The sequence below is a fragment of the Neovison vison genome, chromosome 8 (assembly GCF_020171115.1).
Source record: "Neovison vison isolate M4711 chromosome 8, ASM_NN_V1, whole genome shotgun sequence".
Classification (NCBI taxonomy): domain Eukaryota; kingdom Metazoa; phylum Chordata; class Mammalia; order Carnivora; family Mustelidae; genus Neogale; species Neogale vison.
Window position 1 is genome coordinate 28,276,668 of NC_058098.1, and position 22,385 is coordinate 28,299,052.

The window sequence follows — 22,385 nt, forward strand, 5'->3', positions numbered from 1 at the left end:
ACTGGTTGAGACCTGATTTATGACCTAGGATGTCATAGGTCAATAGGATGTGGTCTATCTGGAGAATGTTCCATGTGCACTAGAGAAGAATGTGTATTCTGTTGCCTTGGGATGGAATATTCTGAATATATCTGTGATGTCCATCAGATCCACTGTGTCATTCAAGGCCTTTATTTCCTTGTGGACCTTTTGCTTAGATGATCTGTCCATTTCAGTGAGGGGAGTGTTAACGTCCCCTACTATTATTGTATTATTTTCAATGTGTTTCTTTCATTTTGTTATTAATTGGTTTATATAGTTGGCTGCTCCCATGTTAGGGGCATAGATTTTTTTTAATTTATTATTTATTTTCAGCATAACAGTATTCATTATTTTTGCACCACAACCAGTGCTCCATGCAATCCGTGCCCTCTATAATACCCACCACCCGGTACCCCAACCTCCCACCCCCGCCCCTTCAAAACCCTCAGATTGTTTTTCAGAGCCCATAGTCTCTCATGGTTCACTGTCCCTTCCAATTTCCCCCAACTCCCTTCTCCTCTCTATCTCCCCATGTCCTCCATGCTATTTGTTATGCTCCACAAATAAGTGAAACCATATGATAATTGACTCTCTCTGCTTGACTCTTCCATAATCTCTTCCAGTCCCGTCCATGCTATTTGTTATGCTCCACAAATAAGTGAAACCATATGATAATTGACTCTCTCTGCTTGACTCTTCCATAATCTCTTCCAGTCCCGTCCATGTTGCTACAAAAGTTGAGTTCTACTTTCTGTCAGTCTTGTTGTTTGTCTGTTTTTGTTTGTATACTTCACAAATCTTACCTTGGGGCCCATTTGGGCTATGCCTTCTCTTTTGTTTTATCTTTCTTTTTTTTCCTGTCCCTCTCTCTCCCTCTTTATTTTCTTTTTCTTTCTTTTGGATGGGGACTCTTGATTCCTCAGAAGCGCTCCAGGGTGCCCCTTGCCTGCACCATGGTTGATACATTCAGCTACACATCTGTTCAGCCATCTCTCACCAAAATGACTAGGACGAGAAATGCCCAAGAGAAGAAAAATTCAGAGACTGGGCCTTCTGCAACAGAGCTAATGCATATGGACATAGACAATATGACAGAAAGGGAATTCAGGCTAACAATTATCCAGGCAATAGCTAGGTTGGAGAAAGCCATGGATGACAAAATGTGATTGATTAGAGCAGAAGTGAAAGCCACCAGGGATGATGTTCACAATGACCTCAATGAGTTCCAATCTAATCTAAATTCTCTAAAAGCCAGGGTAACTGAGACAGAAGATAGAATTAGTGATCTGGAGGACAAACAGATAGAGAAAAAGGATCAGGAGGAAGCCTGCAACAAAGAGCTTAGAAGCCATGAAAACAGAATTAGGGAAATAAATGCCATCATGAAACGTTCCAATGTCAGAATTATTGGAATCCCTGAGAAGAAGGAGAAAGAGAGAATAGAATATATAATTGAACAAATTCTCCATGATAATTTTCCCTATCTTGTGAATGGAACCAGCGTTCATGTACTAGAGGCAGAACGTTCTCCCCCCAAGATCATAGAATCTAGAAAGACCTCAAGACACCTGATAGTGAAAATGATGAATCATAATTGTACACAGGAGTTCTTAAAAGGAGCTAGGACAAAGAAATTCCTTACATACAGAGGAAAGTCCATCAGAATAACATCAGACCTGTCCACAGAAACCAGGCAAGCCAGAAAGGGCTGGCAAGATGTATTCAGGGCACTAAATGAGAAGAACATGCAGCCAAGAATACTTGACCCAGAAAGACTGACATTCAAAATGGATGGAGAGATAAAGAGCTTCCAAGACTAGCAAGGTTTAAAAGAGTATGTGACCACCAGGCCGACACTACAGGAAATATTAAGGGGGTTCTATAAAAGAGGAAAAATCCTAAGAATATCATTGAACAGAAATATATGGAGACAATCTATAGAAACAAAGACTTCACAGGTAACACGATTTCAATAAAAACGTATTTATCAATAATCATTCTCAATGTGAATGGCCTAAATGTGCCCATAAAATGACACAGGGTTGCAGATTGGATAAAACATCAGGACCCATCCATACCTTGTCTACAAGAGAGCCATTTCAAACCTAAAAATACACCCAGACTGAAAGTGAAAGGATGGAGAAGCATCTTTCATGGCAATGGGCCTCAAAAGAAGGCTGGGGTAGTGATTCTTATATCAGATAAATTAGATTTTAGACTGAAAACTGTAGTCAGAGATACAGAAAGACACTACATAATTCTTAAAGGGACTATCCACCAAGAAGATTTAACAATTATAAATATTTATGCCCCCAATATGGGAGCAGCTAATTACATAAGAAAACTGTTAATCAAGATAAAGAGACCTATTGATATGAATACATTAATAATAAGAAATCTTAACTTGCCACTCTCAGTAATAGACACATCATCCAAGCAGAAAATCAATAAAGAAACAAGAGCATGAATGACATAATGGACCAGATGGACCTCATAGATATATACAGAGCATTCCACCCTAAAACAACAGACTATTCATTCTTCTCGAGTGCATATGGAACCTTCTCCAGAATAGACCACATACTGGGTCACAAATCAGGGCTCAACTGATATGAAAAGATTGTGATTATTCCCTGCACATTCTCAGATCAGAATGCTTTGAAACTAGAGCTCAACCACAAGGAAATGTTTGGAAGGAACTCAAACACCTGGAAGCTAAAGATCACCTTGCTTAAGAATGCTTGGATCAGCCAGGAGATCAAAGAAGAAATTAAACAATTCATGGAAACCAACGAGAATGAAGACACTTCAGTCCAAAACCTATGGGATGCAGCAAAGGTGGTCCTATGGGGGAAATACATAGCCATCCAAGGCTCCCTCCAAAAAATTGAAAAATCCAGAATACACCAGCGGTCTCTACACCTTAAAGAACTGGAGAATCAACAACAAATTAAGCCAACTCCACACACAAGAAGGGAAATAATCAAGATTAGAGCAGAAATCAATGAGATAGAAACTAGAGATACAGTAGAATGCATTAATGAAACTAGAAGCTGAATTTTTGAAAGAATCAATAAGATTGATAAACCTTTGGCCAAACTAATCCAAAAGAAAAGAGAAGAGAGAAGGCCCAAATTAATAAAATTATGAATGAAAAGGGAAAGATCACAACTAACACCAAGGAAATAGAAACAATAGTCAGAAATTATTATCAATAGTTATATGCCAAGAGGTTAAGCAACCTAGATGAAATGGATGCATTCCTGGAAACCTATAAACTTCCAAAATACAACCAGGAAGAAACTGACAACCTGAATAGACTGATACATAGTAACAAGACTGAAGCAGTGATCAAAAACCTCCCAAAAAAACAAAAGCCCAGGACCTGATGGATTCCTGGGGGATTCTACCAAATTTTCAAAGAAGAAATAATACCTATTCTCCCGAAGCTGTTTCAAACAATTGAAGCAGAAGAAAAACTTCCAGACTCTTTTTATGAAGCCAGCATTACCCTGATCCCCAAACGAGGCCAAGACCCCACCAAAAAGGAGAATTTCAGACCAATATCTCTGATGAATATGATACAAAGATTCTCAACAAGATCCTAGCTAATAGGATCCAACAGCACATTAAAAAGGCTATCCACCATGACCAGGTAGGATTCATCCCTGGGCTGCAAGGATGGTTCAACATTCGCAAATCAATCAATGTGATAGAACAAATCAATAAGAGAGGAGAGAAGAACCACATGGTCCTCTCAATTGATGCAGAAAAAGCATTTGACAAAATCCAGCATCCGTTCCTGATCTTCAAAGTAGAGGGATAGAGGGAACATTCCTGAACTTCATAAAAATATATCTATGAAAGACCCACAGCAAATATCATCCTCAATGGGAAAAAGCTTGCAGCCTTCCCACTGAGATCAGGAACACGACAAGGATGCCCACTCTCACCACTCTTGTTCAACATAGTATTAGAAGTCCTAGCAACAGCAATCAGAAAACAAAGAGAAATAAAAGGTATCCAAATGGGCAATGAAGAAAGCAAACTCTCTCTCTTCACAGATGACATGATTCTTTATATAGAAAACTCAAAAGACTCCACCCCCAAACTACTAGAACTCATACAGCAATTCAATAACGTGGCAGGATACAAAGTCAATGTACAGAAATCAGTTGCTTTCTTATACACTAACAATGAAAACACAGAAAGGGAAATTAGAGAATCGATCCCATTTACTATAGCACCAAGAACCATAAGATACCTAACCAAATTTGGTTAGAATAAACCTAACCAAAGAGATAAAGGATCTGTACTCGAGGAATGACAGAACACTCATGAAAGAAATCAAAGAAAACACAAAAAGATGGAAGACCATTCCATGCTCTTCAATCAGAAGAATAAACATTGTGACAATGTCTATATTGCCTAGAGCAATCTATATGTTTAATGCCATTCCGATCAAAATTCCACTGGTATTTTTCAAAGAGCTGAAGAAAACAATCCTAAAATTTGTATGGAATCAGAAGACACCCCGAATTGCTAAAGTAATGTTGAAAAAGAAAAACAAAACTGGCGGCATCACGTTACCTGATTTCAAGCTTTACTATAAAGCTGTGATCGCCAAGACAGCAAGGTACTGCCATAAAGACAGACACATAGACCAGTGGACCAGAGTAGAAAACCCATTTATGGACCCTCAACTCTATGTTCAAATAATCTTCGACAAAGCAGGAAAAAATATACAGTGGAAAAAAGACAGTCTCTTCAATAAATGGTGCTGGGAAAAATGGACAGTTATATGTAGAAGAATGAAACTCAACCATTATTTTATGCCATACACAAAGTAAACTTGAAATGGATAAAAGACTTCAACGTGAGACAGGAATCCACCATAATCCTAGAGGAGAACATAGGCAGTAACCTCTTTGATATCAGCCACAGCAACTTCTTTCAAGATATGTCTCCTATAGCAAAGGAAACAAAAGTGAAAATGAATTTGGGGGACTTCAAGATCAAAAGCAACTGCACAGCAAAGGAAACTCTCAACAAAACAAAGAAGCAACCCAAGGAATAGGAGATGATAATTGTAACTGACAGTACAGACAAAAGGCTGATATCCAGGATCTATAAAGAACTTCTCAAACTCAACACACACAAAACATATAATTGTGTCAAAAAAATGGGCAGAAGTCATGAACAGACACTTCTCCAATGAAAACATACAAATGGCTATCAGACACATGAAAAAATGTTCATCATCACTAGCCATAAGGGAGATTCAAATCAAAACTACATTGAGATACTATCTTACACAGTTATAATGGCCAAAATTAGCAAGACAGGAAACAACATGTTTTGGAGAGGATGTGGAGAACGGGGAACCGTCTTACACTGTTGGTGGGAATGCAAGATGGTGCAGCCAATTTGGAGAACAGTGTGGAGATTCCTCAAAAATTAAAAATGGATCTTCTTTATGACCCTGCAATTGCACTACTGGGTATTTACCCCAAAGATACAGATGTAGTGAAAAGAAGGGCCATCTGTATCCCAATGTTTATAGCATCAATGGCCATGGTTGCCAAACTGTGGAAAGAACCAAGATGCCCTTCAACAGACAAATGGATAAGGAAAATGTGGTCCATATACACTATGGAGTATTATGCCTCCATCAGAAAGGATGAATACCCAACTTTTGTATCAACATGGACAGGACTGGAAGAGATTATTATGCTGAGTGAAATAAGTCAAACAGAGAGTGTCAATTATCATATGGTTTCACTTATTTGTGGGGCATAAGAAATAACACAGAGGATACGGGGAGATGGAGGGGAGAAGGGAGTTGAGGGAAATTGGAGGGGGAGATGAACCATGAGAGACTATGGACTCTGAAAAACAATCTGAGGATTTTGAAGGGGAGGAGTGTGGGAGGTTGGGTGAGCCTGGTGGTGGGTATAATGGAGAGCACGTATTGCATGGAGCACTACTTGTGGTGCATAAACAATGAATTCTGTTACACTGAAAAGAATCTAAATTTTAAAAAAGGAGAAGAAGTAGGGATGGCAGAGGTGGGCACAGTGGGGAGGCAGGGACAGGCATTGTAGTGGCCCCTGGAGCCTTCTCTGTCTGAACGCTGTCCTAGGGATGCCCAGGACTCCATGCTCAGAGGGGAGAAGGTACTCCCTGCCTCCATGATGTCAGAGGAAAGGGATTATGATGAAGGAATGACCATGGGCCTTTTATCACTTTTTTTTCAGATTACCAAATGGACATGAAAGGCGGCCACAAGCTGAGATGCTACTGGGCCAGTTGCTTGGGATTCCCAGAGCTTATGGAATCCACAAGAATGTGCTCACTCCTGATCCTCATCCCATCCCAGTCTCACCAAGCTGCACTCCTGCTGATGTAGAGGCTCAAAGACATGGTGTGGAATGAGGTTAGAGTTTTGGAGATGGTGATTATTTTTGTCTTCGAGGATGGAAGGGGCTCTACCCCCATGTTGATGAGACACTAGATGTGGCAAGGTCCCAGGCTTGAACTTGGGCATGGGGGATTTCCTCACCTGAGGTCATCTCAAAGAGGGCTGACAGCGCTATCTCCTGAGGCCAGGTGTATCACAGTATGTACCTCCATCTTCAGAGCCCTACCCACCTCAATTGCTTGGGCACAGGACATGGATTAACTTCATCCACCACTGAGGTCTTAAAGCTACCCTACCTCAAGCACCCAGAGTTCCCTGACTCCACCTGATCTAACCTGGGCTTCACTAGTTGGAAATATATAGAGTGAATATCATAGGGAACTGAGAAGCAGGTTGTTCTGGGATCTCTGAGTGCCAGGCATTGGAGTGAGCTGTAGCAAGGACAGAGGACAGAGAAAGGAAGAGGAACCTTAGACCTATGAATTAACATAAAATCTGGGTATAGAAACGCAGACATCTCCCCACCACACATTTCCTTGAATTGCCCTCCAAGGGGGTGCAAGAGGCAGAGATCCATCTGAGGACAAGATGTTGACTTTTTTTTTAGAATAAGTTTACATTTTTGGAACAGTTTTACATTTAGAGAAAAACTGAGACAATCACACAGAGTTCCAATATATAGGTGCATACAGTTTCCCCTCCTTATAGCATTTTACAGTAATTTGTTGCATCTGTTATAATTAGTGAACCAATATTGGGGCATTGTTATTAACCAAAATCCATAGTTTGATCTTGTCTTAGCTTCAGCCATTATATACATTAACAAAACAGTGTGAGCTGGATGCCTTGAAACAACAGGAACTTATTTGTCATAGTCCTAGAGGCTGGAAGTCTGAGATCAGGATGCCATGATAGTTGGGTTGTGATGAGATCTCTCTTTGAAGTTGCAGACTGCCAACTACTTGTATTTTCACCAGGTGGATGGAGTGAGGTGGCTGTCCGGTCCCTTTTCATGAAGGCAATAATCCCATTCATGAGGATTCCACCCTTATGACCTTATTATCTGCAAAGTCCCCACCTCCAAATCCCATGAGCGTTGGAGAGGTACAAGTATTCAGTCCAGAAGAGATTTCCTTAGTTTTCACTCTATGTCCCTTTCTGTCCCAGAATTCCATGCAGGTTACCACATTACATTTTCTTGTCATGCCTCTCTAAGCTCCTCTCAGCTGTGAGAGCTTCTTGGACTGGTATATGGTGGAATGACCCTCATTGCAATTTATCGGATGCTTTTCTCATACACAGACTGGGGAAGTGATTTGGGGAGGAAGGTCACAGAGGAAAAGTGTTGTTTTCATCACATTATATCAGGGAGCACACTGTTTATGACTATAGGTGAACTCGTGATGATGTGGCTGGACTGTATTTGTCAAGTGTTCCCTCTGTAGTTTAATTAGGCTATGAGATGTGGGAACACAGAGTGAGAGAAAGGAATTGATATTTTATACAGGGTGGTTTATGGAAGGGACTTTTTAATAAGGTGATGTTTAAACAGAAATTAAAAGAGGGACGGGGCGCCTGGGTGGCTCAGTGGGTTAAGCCGCTGCCTTCGACTCGGGTCATGATCTCAGGGTCCTGGGATCGAGTCCCACATCGGGCTCTCTGCTCGGCAGGGAGCCTGCTTCCTCCTCTCTCTCTCTCTCTCTGCCTGCCTCTCTGCCTACTTGTGGTCTCTCTCTGTCAAATAAATAAAATCTTAAAAAAAAAAAAGAAATTAAAAGAGGGAGAGAGTGTGGTGCAGATCTTTTGGAGGAAGAAGCAGAGGAAAGACACAGTTCGACCCCATTGCCATGGAATCACTGTAGCTGAAACTGGAGAGCTATAAGAGACAAAGAATGGTACAGGAAGGAGTACTGCTGGCCAGGACCAGGTAGCAGGCTTGGGGTAAGCATTGTACAGATTCTGGGTGGAGCTCACTGGTTTGGGGAGGAGGCTTTCTCTCACTCCTGAGAACATTTCAGGAATTTTATAAGCAAGTTGTTAAACACTGTTAGCTTGCCATTGGTCATATTGGGAGTGTTGACACCATGGAAGTCCACAAGCGCTACAAATCAGGCTTCTTTCCCTTTCTCTGAGTAGATTACTTCACATTTACTATGTGGCGACTGCAAACAGCATTCTGAAGGCAGAATTGAATAGGGGATATAAAGTAAGAAAACCAAGGATGGCTCCAGGCTTCTGAACTGCCAGCTCATGTATATGAGCACTGGGGCTGGGAAGGATGAAGGTGACAGAAGAGATAGTGTTCCCATCACAGGGAGGAGGGTGTTTTGTCCTTGGGACTAAGGAGTAGGACATGTAGGCAAAGAGGAAAGAGGATCATTTCTCTTCTTCAAACCAGGAGGAGATTCATTTTATTTAAGACCCAGTGAAGAACCTCACAAAGTCTAGAATGTCTGGGGGCTGGCAGAAATAACTCCCAAGAACATGGATGTGAGCATGCAGTCCATGGCCACAGTCCCCAGAAGATGAATGAGAGACACCTGGTATGTGTAGGTGGGACTCTTTTCTCATATTCAGGCAGATATCTCTGCATCAGTGCCCAGAGCAAGTTCCCATGGCCCCTCTGAGGACCTGGTATTAAGACCGAGCTCTGGGGGCATCAAGGATTGTGAGAAGGAGCAGAAGGGACTGTGGGCAGGTGAGTCTCTGGAAGAAGCAAGGTATTTGGGGCAGAGTTAGGAAGCTTCTCAATGTTCCTTGTCCTTGGCTGCACCCCTCAAGGACTGAAGGAGCAGAAACTGAGGGTGACATGTAGTAGGAGAGAAAGGGAGGAGCTGTGGGACCCATGTTCACAGTTGATTATGGGCACAACATTCAAGAAATGTTCCCAATGTGTCTCTTATGTCCTTGGTGCTATTTTCCTCCTGGGACACCTGTTAAGAAAGGACAGGCAGCCCCTGATAGAGGACTCTGCCACCTAAGCCTCCCTCCCTTAGGGCTTGATCCCCTCTCTCCATCCCCTCCAGTATCTCCCACAGAGGATCAGATTGGAAAAAGTCTTCAGAGAAGCCCTATGGTACATGTCAGCATTCTTCTAAACACAGACTTCTTGTGCCCAAAGGAGCCTCAGTTCTCCGTTATCTAGTGATGCTCTCCAAGTGATCCTCCCACCCAGCTGCCTGTCGTTCAGCCTCTCTGCCCACTTCTTTCTCAGAATCCCTAGGACTCTGTTCACAATCTTTGACAGCCTTTAACCTTGCCCATATTTTATAGGCTAAATTCCCCCTCCCCCAACACCTCAGGGAGCCTGGACCCCTGAGACTCCCGAGGGTATCAAGGGAAGTGTGTCACATGCTCTTTACTGCAGGTGGGCGCTGACCCTGTGTGACCTGTGGGCTTCCCCTCTTCCTGACGTGGCTTTTTCTGGGACTAACTGTGCCTGCTCTCCCTGACCCATAACTTACAATCGGGTGCTCCCTTTCTGTGGACATAGATGGCAGAGACAGTGATGAGCAGCAACAGCTTCGGGCCCAGGGTGACAGCCATCAGGAATGGAGTAGATGACCTTGACTCTGAAAAAGAAGGGATAGGAGGCACCATCAGAGGGGGGCACCCTGGAGTCCATTCCCTGGGTCCTCCACTTACTCTATCTGAAGTGACTCAGTCTTATCAAAGCTCTGAAGCTCATGAATTCTTCCCCTTCTCAAGGCAGAATTCAGGGTAAGATGTTCCTCACCTCACTCACCCCTTTCTTACAGCCAGGTGTCCTTCTGGAGGGAAGATATGAGGAGAACAAGCACTCAGGAATGGGTAAGTTCGGTTTACTGAATTGGTTCTCACACCCAGTGGTGCAGGTTACACAGCCTCTTTCTGATGAGCCAACAGGCTCCTAGTTTACAGAGGGTGGACAGATGAGGTGGCTCAGACCTGGAGAAATCCCTCAGTGCTGGCCTGCAGGATGACTCTGAGACCTTGTCTTTGGACCAGGACAAAGCCAAACTCTCTGGGCCATAGGGACAAATGTCTCTCCGGCCTCAAGGAGTGAGAACAGATATCACGGTCATTGAAGGGCAAGGCTGTCCTGCTTTGGTCCACGCACATGATTTGACAACTCCCATGTACAGAGGTGAGGAGGGAGTCCTCAGGATGATCTGACCTCAGGAGACCTGCTGGCTGGACAATATCCTGGGAAATCGAGGAAATGGGGTCTAATGCTCAGGAGAGTTTCAAACACCATCAGGCTACCTGAACCCCATTGCCACTGTCAGCCGACGTCTGTCTCTTGTACATAGACTGTTGATCTGGAAGGACAGATTCCAATTTTTTGACTTTATACAATGACCCATTTTTGTTTTTATATTTGAATTTTAAAAATCCACATATTTGGGGGAATATATAGAGTAATCTTAAAAGAAGGTGTTCAGCATATTTGCCCTGACATGTCAGAGGATGTCAGATCTCTGCTTTGGGGCTGCTGGACTTTTTCTGAGTTGAAGGAAATTGGCCATGTTTGTACCTGTTTCTAGAGGGGAGCTAGCAGTAGAAGGCTTGAGGAAGTGGAGGTGCAGATGCTAAACCATTCCTCTCCATTTAAAACAACTCACAAAGAGCAAGCAGCTTTCTTGCTCTCTGTCTGAGGCTGAGTCTTGCTGTCCTGAATTGTGTCAACATCTCTCTTTGCCAGTCCTACTTCCTACTTCCTACTTCACGCAGGTGAATCGGGCAGCAAACTACAGTGAGCCTTCTCTCTTCTCATATCATCTGAGAGTCTCCCTCCTGGGTCACCTGATGTGTGGAGTTTATCTGGTTGGAGTCTGGAAAGCCAACTCTAATGGGCCCATTTGGACTGGAGTCTCTTTCTGCCAGCTGGTCATGAGGCCCCCAGCCCTATGGGAGGTAGAGCAGGGTAGGTGTAGGCTTGCCTGCCCTTGTCACAGCTGAAACCTCACCAGGGTGACCTGGGCTGGTGTAAGCAGAGGAGGGGAGTATCCTGGCATTCTGATGACGTGCTAATTACAAGAACTACGGGTTGGGTGGCTCTTGCTGGGCATTAACCTTCGGAGAAAGACAATGCAAAGCAAAGACTGATCACATGTGAAAGGTTATGTGTGAATGTCAGGGGACTCCGCAACAGTGCAGACTCTTACCTCCTAGAGCTGGAGGGCAGAAAAAGCTGAGAACACAGTTGGGTCCAACATAAACATAAAAGAGTATCAGTGCTACAGAGCAGACTGAATTCTCAGCTACACTGCACCTACTGTGCTAGAGTGGGGCCCTGATAGGGAAATATGGGAGATGGATACTGAGATGTGGGATAGGGTCACTGGGGCCAAACATTTCAAAGCCCTCTGGGCACTTTGTAATGGGCTGCTGAGTACAAGACAGAGGCTTAACTACTCATCTCCAAATATAGCCTCTCAACCCAAAGGAAAAACAACAAAAGGACAGTAAATTCTATGGAAAACTCGCTCTCGGTAGTCCTTGAAGAGCAATGCCCAAACTGCAGAATCTCTGGAGACAAAAGAGAAAAATCTCCACATCCAAATGCACATCCCCTTATGCCATTCCCCTCCCACCTTCACCACACACAAGGGCAGGAGATGGTACGGACTCATCTCTCCCACCTCTCTTGGCTCAGTACAAGCCTGCCCCCTGGAACTCATGTGAGGTCCAGCCATGGAGGGCTCTGAAAGGTGGAAGAGGAAGGCAACTAAGCTTGTTGTTTCCATTCTGGAGGAGGAACCCACACCAGGTATCCTGGGTCCAAACTCCCAATGTCCCAAGCCCAGAGGAGGTCCAGCTGTGGTATTCGAACAAAGAAAAGTCTAGACTTGATAATGTTTTTCCCATTTCAAAAAAAAAATGAGGAGGAGCAAAATAAGCCCAAAGCAAGAGAAGGAAATAAAAAAAAGAGGAGAAAAAGGAAAGAAATTAACAACAAACAATAGAGAATATCACTGAAATGAACGTGGGTTCTTTGAGAAGACTGATAAATTTGAAAAACTTCCATCTGTTGTGATAATGAAAAAAAAATGAGAATTGACACTTTTCCAATATCAGGGATGAAATGGGATATCCAACAGACACCACAAGGATTACTAGGTAATATTATGAGAAGCTCTATGTGCAGAAATTGGACAACTCAGAGAAAAAGACTGAATTTCTCAAAAGCTCAACCTACCACAAGCATCCAATATGAAATGAAGAATTTGAGTAGACCTAGCTATTCAGATTCTATTCAGAGCAACAAAAGAATCATGGAGACCCAGATGTTTCATAGGAAAAATCTTTGAAGCATTTATAGGTTGAATTAAAACCAAGTTAGGTCCACAAAATAAAGTTAATAGAAGAAGCTTTGGAAAATTGGAATATATACTCCATTTTAGATGATACTAGGAATTATTGCTAATTTTACTAAGAGTTTAATAGTATTGGTTTTATAGAAGGAACCATGTCACTAGTCACATGACCACACAAGCGTGGACTCCATTTGGAACTGGATGTGGATCCATGACTAAGTCATTAGTGGACACAATTAAGCAACTTCTGCATACCTCTAGTTTTAAGGGAAATCGTTCCTTTTCCCCTTCCTATCTCTAGTCTCCTGGGCAGCAGTGACATGAACACTCGGAAGCCCAGTGTTGACAAGAGGACAATGTCATTGGGCACGTTAGAAGGAACATGGGCCTTTGAAAGATCTTCTGGAACAAAGACTCCTGGAAAACTGGCTTGACCTCCCCCTGATGTTACATAAGAGAGAAATAAGGATTGTTTTAGTTGTAAAAAGGGGCCTCTATAGTTTTTGGGACAATGCTCCCCTGCTATATTTAATCCCTCCCCCCCTTTTTTTTTACAGGTTGCTGGTCCATCTTCACGGACTCAGGTTTCCCTGGAATAGCTTAGCTCCTCAGCCGGCCTAAGGGCAGGAAATATCCGCCATCTGTCCCTCATTGCTCCCTGAGTCCCTTCTGTAAAATTCCAGGTCACAAGGTTAGTTAAGCAGGAAAGGAGACCAGAAATGAATTGGAATTGGCATAAAGTGAATGTGCTTTGAGCGATCATGACTATTGCTGGTCTATAAAGGGAAAGAAGAGACCCCAGGTGTGAAAACACACAGTCACCCAGGAGCCTGGTCAAGATGCAAAACTCCAGCTCTTCAGGGTCCCTTCTCGAATTTTAGAGTAGCAAGTGCAGACATTTTCCATGGTGATGATGGAAAAGCATAGAAGCAATAGAGACCATGGTAGGTGGGAAATAACAGCAGGAAGGGGGTGTCTGGACAGGCATGGTGGTGACTTAATCATGGTCAGGTGAGGAAGCAGGGAGCAAGAATCCTTGCGCAGGATCATTGAGGTCTCACCCTGGTTATTATGGGTTTCCTGGTCCTTCTGGTGAGCAGAGGCCACGAGGGTATGGTTTCTGGTGACCGCGGGCTGCCCATCGTGCTGCACCAGGCAGGTGAACACCACGTCTTCCCTGTGGGCAGATGAGTTCACCAGGAGCCAGCTCGTCCAGTTAAAGGTCCCATCCTTGTTCTCTACGAGGTTTGAGGCTCTTGAGGCCATTTCTGTTCGGGACACGTTGCCATTCTCTAACCAGGTCAGCTGGAGGCGCTGGGGGTAGAACTCCTTCACTTGGCAAGTGACCTTCACCTGGTCCCCTGACACGGTCTGCTGGGAAACCTCCACGGTGGGTGGAACTGAAACAGCACAGGGCAGAAGCTCTCACCTTATGGAACAGACAGAGCACGGGTTATCTCCCCCACACACAGCAAGGGAGTCACCCAGAACAGGGATAGGCATGCAGCTGGTCTCAAACACTGAGGGTAGTCTTTGCATATGAATGAAATCCCTAAGCACAGTGCCCAGCACACAGTAGGTGCTCAAGGAATGATGGCTCCTCATAAGCTAAGACTGACTGAAATCAAGATTCTCGGGTGCCTGGGTGGCTCAGTGGGTTAAGCCGCTGCCTTTGGCTCAGGTCATGATCTCAGGGTCCTGGGATCGAGTCCCGCATCGGGCTCTTTGCTCAGCAGGGAGCCTGCTTCCCTCTCTCTCTCCCTGCCTCTCCATCTACTTGTGATTTCTCTCTGTCAAATAAATAAATAAAATCTTTAAAAAAAAAAAAGATTCTCACCCCACGCATACAGTTGGAACAGAATAACTGTAGCAAAACAAATGACCCCACCAAGCACACTGTGGCATGAAGTACAGCAGGTGCTCAATAATTGGAATTGCTACGGTAAAGTAAGGGATACTACCGAGCCCAGTAATTGGCACATGGTAGGTGTTCACCACCCAGCGGCCATGGAAACAGTAGGAGGGGACGGCACATCTAGCTGCAGGTGACCTGGAGGGTCTGCCAGGGGTCAGATCCAGGAAATGGAGGGCCTGGGGCAGGAAGCGGGGGAGGGGCATGCTCAGGGGCTTGGGGGCCAGACCCAGGCTGGGGCTGGGGAGGAGGGGCATCTACCTCGGAGGACCTCAGACAGGTTCGCAGTCCCACGAAGAGGAGGGCCCCCCTGCAGGGTCACGTGGGTCACCTCGCAGATGACCTGGGAGCGAACGTCCCCCGGGGCCAGCACCAGCCTGGTTGTGCTGGAGATGCTGTAGGACGTTCTGTCTCCCTCTGGGTCCACGCTGGTCTGGGAGGCTGCCAGCTCATTCCCGTTTCTGAACCATCTCAGGGTGATGTTTCTGGGGGAGAAGCCATGGGACTTGCAGGTGAGGCTCACTGTCTGCTCCGGCGAGGCCCTGGCCGTGGGGCCGAACACCACTGGGGGAGATGGTTTGGCTACAAAAGGAACATTTTTGAACAGTCATCATGACTATGGTCCTCAGCACTCAGGATACGTGTGAGGCGCTGTGGAGCTGAACTCTGAGTTGGGGGCAGGGCCCAGGTGCCGTTGTAGGCCCAAGTTCAAGTCACCCTTCTCTTCTCTGCCAGGTGACTTCCCACCAATCTGGGCACAGGAAGGACGTTTCTGATGAATCTGACCGTTGGCATCAACCATTCCTAGCTGCCTCCTGAAAACCCTCCTGAGGTCAGAGAGGGTGTGCAGCAGTCTGTGCAAGGGACAGGCGACCCCCAAGAAAGCCAGAACCAGGCTGGCCAGGTGACCAGAGGCATGGCTGTGGCACAGTGTGGCTCCTCTGTGACATGGGACAGGAGGCATTTCTCCTTCCTGGGGCTGCAGGGATAAGTGAGTAAGGGAATGTAAGTAGTTTTGTTTGGAATTTATCACTGAATACACAGATAGAAAAGAGCAGATGAATCAGAAAGTGGCTGACAGTAACCTCAGTCTCATTATAGTGTTAGAATCCCCCTCTGAATACTCTTCTCTAGCCCTAATATAGAGAGCCTACTTGCCCCTGTTCCGCATTATGGTTTTGGCAATTATTCCCTGTAATCCCTTACCTGTAAAATAAAGACAGATTTGTCAGGGAACTTCCCCTGGGTGGTCTCTGTTTCTCCCTCACCAAGGAGCCAAGTTCCTTTGGTCCAGTTACAACGGGATTGCTCTTTACCGATCATTGCATCCCAGGGGGACTTCCTGTGGCCTCCAGCTGTTTCATCCACAACAGAGCAAATGTCCCACCTTCTCCAGCCTGACAGCCACCCTCCTTTTCCATCTGACATTCTCACTGGAAACGGTTATGGGGAGGGGTCTCTCCGGGTGTCCAGACATGTTTACTTGACAACAACAGAGGGAAGATGTAGGGTCCTGACAGCTGAGTCTAGAATGTGAATTCTCGCTCACAGAGCTGAACACCCTCCAGGATGTGCCTCCCACTCATTCCTAGTGGGCAGAGCCACAAATGGGGTACCCGGTGTTGCTGGGATAGCGGGGGCCCCGCTGCTCTGTTCAGGCTGGTACCCCAGGCTGCTCAGTGAAGGAGCAACACCACAAAACTGGAGAAGACTCCAGAAGCTCTTACACGTGAGAAGCCTTGTCCTCCAGGAATAGACTCGACACTTCACCAGATGTTTGCATACCTGTCTGATCTGGGGGTTCAAAGCTAGCCCACCTCTTCCCGTGTTTTCTTAATGTTTACTGCTGAAAAGAGAACCATACAAGACTTACAAGAGTTTCAAGGAGAGGGTGGGCACTTTCACCCACTTTGGCTGGCGCAGTGAGGTGCAGAGAGCAGAGGTGTGAGTCAGGCTGTGGCTCACTCCCCTGCTCAGGCCGGATCTGCTGAGCCTCAGTGTCCCCATCTGTAAATGGGCTGAGATGGTCCCTCCAGCTTCATCCTTTCTCAGCCAGGGCATCCCCTGTGTGGGCAGCTTGGGGAAGAGGAAGGGGAGCTCTCCCAGCAGGAACAGATATGCACAGTGCTGGAGCCACGTACTAGTTCTGGTGCCCAGGCAAGGTGGGTACGACTGGGAACTCCTGTAACACCTGTACAATCAGGATAAAACCACCCGCATGCCTATGTCCAGGAGCTGACGGGAGACTCAGTGCTCTTATGGAAGTCAGTCCCTGAATTACATGATGGTTTTTGGACAGACCCGCCACAAATGGCCAGCCTCTGGCATCTTCTCCATCCTGGGCTCTCAGCATAAGCAGTGAGTTTATACCCCTTCTCACTGTGATTCTTTACGTTGAAGGAGAGACATATTCCACCTCCCTGCCCTGGATGCATTCGTCCACAGGAAGGGAAGGGAACGTGAGCTTCATGAGAAAGGAGCCCTTGCCTGTTTTGTTCCCTGTTTCTCCCCTGCACACAGCAGGTGCTCAGTAAGTGTTGAGTAGAGAAGAGTCAGCCACATGGAGGGGACACTCTCTGGAGGCAGGACTAAGACTGGGTCATGTGACTGGCCAAGTCACTCAGAGTGTAAATCCCTCATCCCTGGAACCAGAGAGCTGGTCAGGATTGAAAAAGGTGAGAATGATGGACCCACATACTGGGGTTCTAGACTTTCCCACCATTTATCAGGGGCCTTGAGCAAGCATCAGGACCTCTCCAGGCCTCTCCTTCCCTGATTCGTGGCAGCGTCTGAATTCAGGGACATCCACCACAACGCCTGATTCTTAGCTGTTGGTCAGACAATGGAGGGCATTCTTATTGCCTTGTTGTCATAACCAAGGGACAAGAAGGCCCAGGCCGTACTCACCACTCACAGTGACCTGGGTGCCTGGTCCAGACTTAAACTCCACATCATGAGGGGCCCCTTTCTGGAACTTCACACAGTAGTATGTTGCGGCGTCTGCTGGGGTGATGTTACTGATGCGGATGGAAAAGTCCATGTTGTTTCTCCTTGTGACGTCTGAAACATTTGTTACTCGGGGGAAGTGGCCTCCTTTGACACTGAAGATTAACTCCCGGCCTGGCCCTGTCCCCCTGAACCACTGAACCGGCCCTGTGGGGAGCAGGGAGGTCAGGGTGCAGCGCAGAGTGACTGTCTGTCCGGCTGCGACAGACACTGACTTGTCAGGCTGGATCACCTGCAGCCCCGCCTCACCGGCCACACCTGGAGGGAAAACAGAGCAGTCGTCTCCTCATCCTGCTGTGATCCTGCACTTCTCCTCATGTGTTTACGCACAACAGCTCCCTGACTGAGTGCACACCTGGAGCAACCCTTCCCCGGAGCCTGTAACTGGAGACCCCATCACAATGGAGGAAACAAAGACACAGAGAGGCTCAGTGATGTGGCACAGAGCAGGTTTGACTTTGCAGGTGGATTTCCTGCCTTGGTGACTAGCTCATCTCTGGAGACATCGAGAAACAGTAACCCTTTACTTCTTATGTGAAAAGTCCTCAAAACCAGGCAGGGACAGAAATCAGAGAAGCAGGCTGCTGGTGCATCACACATACACCCAGCGTTCTTTTCCATTTCTTAGCTACTCCTCAGAGAGGAAATTTGTGGTTCACCGTTGCAGAGTGTGAGCTGATAAAACCCATGCACTTAGCGGTACTTGCAACCAAACATGCCTCCTAAGGAGGGCACGAGCTATTACAGGCACATCCTGTGCGTGCCAAGAACATCATGTACTTTGATTTCTAGGTCTGGAGAAGACTGGGGTCAGGAAGCTGAACTGCTAGGAGAAAAATGGGAAGAAACAGAAATGCACCATGGAGGGAGACGTGGAGGGAAAATGGGAGGGGAGAAGGAAGAGGATCAGGTGGTCATGAGGAGCCGAGGAAAGGTGAAAATTCTACCATTTGTGTGTCTATAATCCTCCTATTTCTATTTTGGACCCACGTCTTGCCTCTCAGCTATGCTATGTATGTCCAAACACCACTCGAACTTTTTCTTAGCTAGAAGTAAACCTCACACAGCTAACATGTCCTAAACTGAACTGTTTCCCACATATCCTTGCACATCTCAGCGGCGGCACCTTTATTTTCGCAGGTGCTTATGGTCTTGACACTTGGGTGCCTTTATTGCCCACCTCAATTCCTATGCTAATGGCTAAAGACTTCCCTGCTGCAGGCACCCGCAGGCTGACCTCTTCCCTTCCCTCTCCTGGCTGCTGTCTTGCTGCAAACCAGTTACCTTGTTCACATGGAAGCACTGAGCTCTTGAGGGCTCTAGTTACTTCTCTCTTTGTCCTGTGGTCCTCCATTCAACCAAATGCTAGAATGAAACTCATGTCAGATCGTGTCACTTCTGTCTTCAAAACCTTGCAATAGCTACCATTTCATTCAGAATAAAAGCCCAAATCCTTGCACAGAGCAAGAGGATTCTGCTCTCATGCTGTTCCCAGTGAAGGCTCTTCCTCCAGAAAATCACATGGCTCACTCCCCTGCTTCTTACAATCTTTGCTCCAGGCTACCTGTTTAAATACATCCCACCCTAGCAGTTCTCCCATTGTCGTATCCAGCTGTACTGTCTTGTCTTTTCCTTAATGTTCACCACTCTCTGTACCTCTGTTATTTACTGATTTATTGCATCTATTGTTTCCTGTCCTTTCCTCCACTATGATACAACTTCTATAAGGGCAACTACTTTGTGTCTTTTATTCATCAACATGCCCTATGTTAATATAACTGTTCTTGTCGCCTAGTAGGTATATAGTTAATATTTGTGTAATGTGTGAATTGCCCAATGTGATCCCTTTCGGAGACCAGGAAGTTTATTTTCAGTGGAGAATTTCTCAGGACATTATATCAGAAGCCGAGTTTCCCACATAGATACTTGGAGGAAACAAACACTTGCATATACTCAGAATACAGAAACACTTGAGAGAAGCAAACTACAAATGTTCCTTATCACACTACCCCCTTCCCCACATTGACTGCAAGATCTGCAGAAATCTCATGGGATCTACCTGGGGTCATAGGGTTTGTGAAAAGAGCAATGGTTAGACCTGTGAGATCTAGAATCAGACTGCCTAGGTTCTAATCCCACCTTCCCACTTATACTCAATGACCTTGGCCCTTTCTGGGCCTTCTTTTCTTATCTCCAAAGTAGGGGTGACAGGAATGTCTACCTTGAATACAAAGATCGCATGACCTAACAGACATAGGCATTTCCAAGTGTGTGTAGCACATGGTGAGTGCTCAGGAATTTGGAAAGTTATCACTCGTGAGATTTCTTGAGACACGGAGGCATTAGTGGACACCAGAAAATTGGGATTGGGATGTGAAATTGGATATAATTACAGATGCAGATCACAGAAGCAGCAGTTTCTGAATTTGTGTCCCCTTCTTTCCTCACCCACTTGAATCCAGCATGGAGGCATTTCCAAGGTAGTAATGCACAAGGTTCTACTCATTTTACCAAGAGAGTAGTTTGTTTTTAATTTAAGAGCTTGGTGAGGGGTGAGAGGTAGGTTTAGAGAATTAAAGAAGAGGGTGAGTAGCTCAGGGCAGGAATCCAAACATCATTCTGGACTGCATTATGAGGAGAAAAAGCAAAGTGTTTTCCAAAATCCCATGTGTGTGTGCACATGCATGTGTGTACCTTTCCCTATGCCCATTCCTATGCACGCATGCACGTCACACACACACAGAGGTTAAGTGCATTCTCTGTACATGTACAGTGTGGCCCAGCATGCTAGTATAGAGATTGTTTTGAGGATTAAGTGAAATTATAGTTAAACTTCAATAACAATTTGGCACCTTGGAAACATGAAGCACATCATTAACAAGAGTTGTGAGTACATGCAGCACAGTGGAACTCTAAAGACCTCTATGTGTGATGCATGATGGCTCTCCTTCTCTTTACCTCTCTGTGTTTCTGATCTTTCAGCACTTGACCTCCACTGAGGAGCCAGTCACCATAACATGGTTAATAAGATGAACTGTGGAGCTGAGTGGGCTGGACATGAACCCCAGCTGCTCCAGAGACTTAAGTAGGTGACTCTGGGCTGGTTTATTCTCTCTGCCTCATTTTCCATATCTACAATCTGGAGTACAGTCATAGCTATCAAGCAAGGATGTTGTGAGGATTAGACCAATGAACACACACAAAGCTGTCATTGTTACCCATTGAAGCATTGATTTTTTGGATGTTGGTGGTAACCAGCTGCAAGTGATGGATCCCCAGAGGAAATGCTCAGATGCCTGATTTCATGCTCAGATGAGACTCAGTCCTTGGCTTTCTGTGGAGGGTGTGGGTAGCACACCTGTGTTTACATGGAGGTCCTAAATGCCCAGGGACAGGAAGTGGTTGAGGACGCAGGGAAAGGGGAGTCTCCCTCAAAGCAATGCTCACCTGTGAGTCCCAACAGCAGAACCAGCAGCAGGTGAGGAGAAGGGCAGGGTCTGGAGGCAGGGGCCCACATGGTGGAGGCCTGAGGATCCCGCTCTCTGCAAATGTGTGTGCTGGGGTGATGGGGCCTCTGTTCTGTGGGGAGGAACAGCCCGCCCTCCTGGTGATGGAAGAGGAAGGAAGCATCTATAATGCAGTGACACAGCTGTGAGGCAGCAATTTGCTTCTGGATTGTGAAACAGACGTCAGGCCGAGAGGCCTCACATGGTGAGAGGGACCTCTTCTTCCATTTTGGGTTGTGTGTGTGTGTGTGTGTGTGTGTGTGTGTTTTCTTTATTTGAATCTATTTATTTATTTATTTATTTTCAGCATAACAGTATTCATTCTTCTTATGTTTTGGGGGGTTTATTGTGTGGGGTTTTTTTTTTTGAAAATTATTATCATGTTATGTTAGTCACCATACAGTACATCATTAGTTTTTGATGTAATGTTCCATGATTCATCGTTTGTGTATACCACCCAGTGCCCCATGCAATCTGTGCCCTCCTTAATACCCATCACTGGGCTCACTCTTCCCCTCACTCCCCTTCCCTCTAAAACTCTCTGTTTGTTTCCCGGCGTCTATAATCTCTCATTGTTGGTTTCCTGCTCTGATTCCCCCCACTTTATTTTTCCCTTCCTTCTCCTTTTTTCTTAAATTTTATTTATTTATTTGACAGAGAGACAGATCACAAGCAGGCAGGCAGTAAGAGAGGAGGAAGCAGACAGCCCAATGTGGAACTCGATCCCAGGACCATGACCTGACCTGAAGGCAGAGGCTTTAACCCACTGAGCTACCCAGGCACCCTCCCTTCCTTTTCCTAATGTCTTCCATGCTATTCCTTATGTCCCACAAATAAGGGAAACCAAATGATAGTTGACTTTTTCTGACTTATTTCATTAAGCATAACCTCCTCCCCTCCTGTCCACATTGATACAAAAGTTGGGTATTCATCCTTTCTGACAGTTGAGTAATATTCCATTGTACCATTGTAAAGAGCCATATCTTCTTTAAACATTCATCTGTTGAAGGGCATCTCAGCTCATTCCACAGTTTGGCTATTGTGGACATTGCTGCTATGAGCATTGGGGTGTATGTGGCCCTCCTTTTCACCACTTTTGTATTTTTGAGCTAAATGCCCAGTAGAGCAATTGCTGGGCCATAGAGTAGCTCTATGTTCTAATTTTGAGGAACCTCCGCACTGTCTTCCACAGTGGCTATACCAACTTATATTCCCACCAA

General features: G+C 45.5%; 1 protein-coding gene across 1 annotated transcript; it reads right to left on the bottom strand.

The window, feature by feature from the left end:
- Positions 1-8,825: 8,825 nt before the first annotated feature.
- LOC122915620 (signal-regulatory protein beta-1-like) lies at positions 8,826-21,266 on the bottom strand. Its single transcript, XM_044262381.1, has 6 exons — positions 21,107-21,266; positions 17,561-17,917; positions 14,915-15,235; positions 13,803-14,141; positions 9,907-10,014; positions 8,826-9,375 (listed from the first exon to the last, which is right to left on the bottom strand). Exons 1-6 carry the CDS (start codon positions 21,174-21,176, stop codon positions 9,356-9,358), a joined length of 1,215 nt encoding a protein of 404 aa, XP_044118316.1. The 5' UTR covers positions 21,177-21,266; the 3' UTR covers positions 8,826-9,355.
- Positions 21,267-22,385: the final 1,119 nt, after the last annotated feature.

Excerpts from the sequence above, each read along its gene's own strand:
- LOC122915620 (XM_044262381.1), bottom strand. The coding sequence starts at position 21,176 with ATGTGGGCCCCTGCCTCCAGACCCTGCCCTTCTCCTCACCTGCTGCTG. Across the intron at positions 14,142-14,914 it reads CCTGTCTGAGGTCCTCCGAG|TTCCACCCACCGTGGAGGTT; the intron begins GTAGATGCCCCT and ends GTGCTGTTTCAG. Across the intron at positions 9,376-9,906 it reads CAGAAAGGGAGCACCCGATT|GTGTCCCAGGAGGAAAATAG; the intron begins GTAAGTTATGGG and ends CTTTCTTAACAG.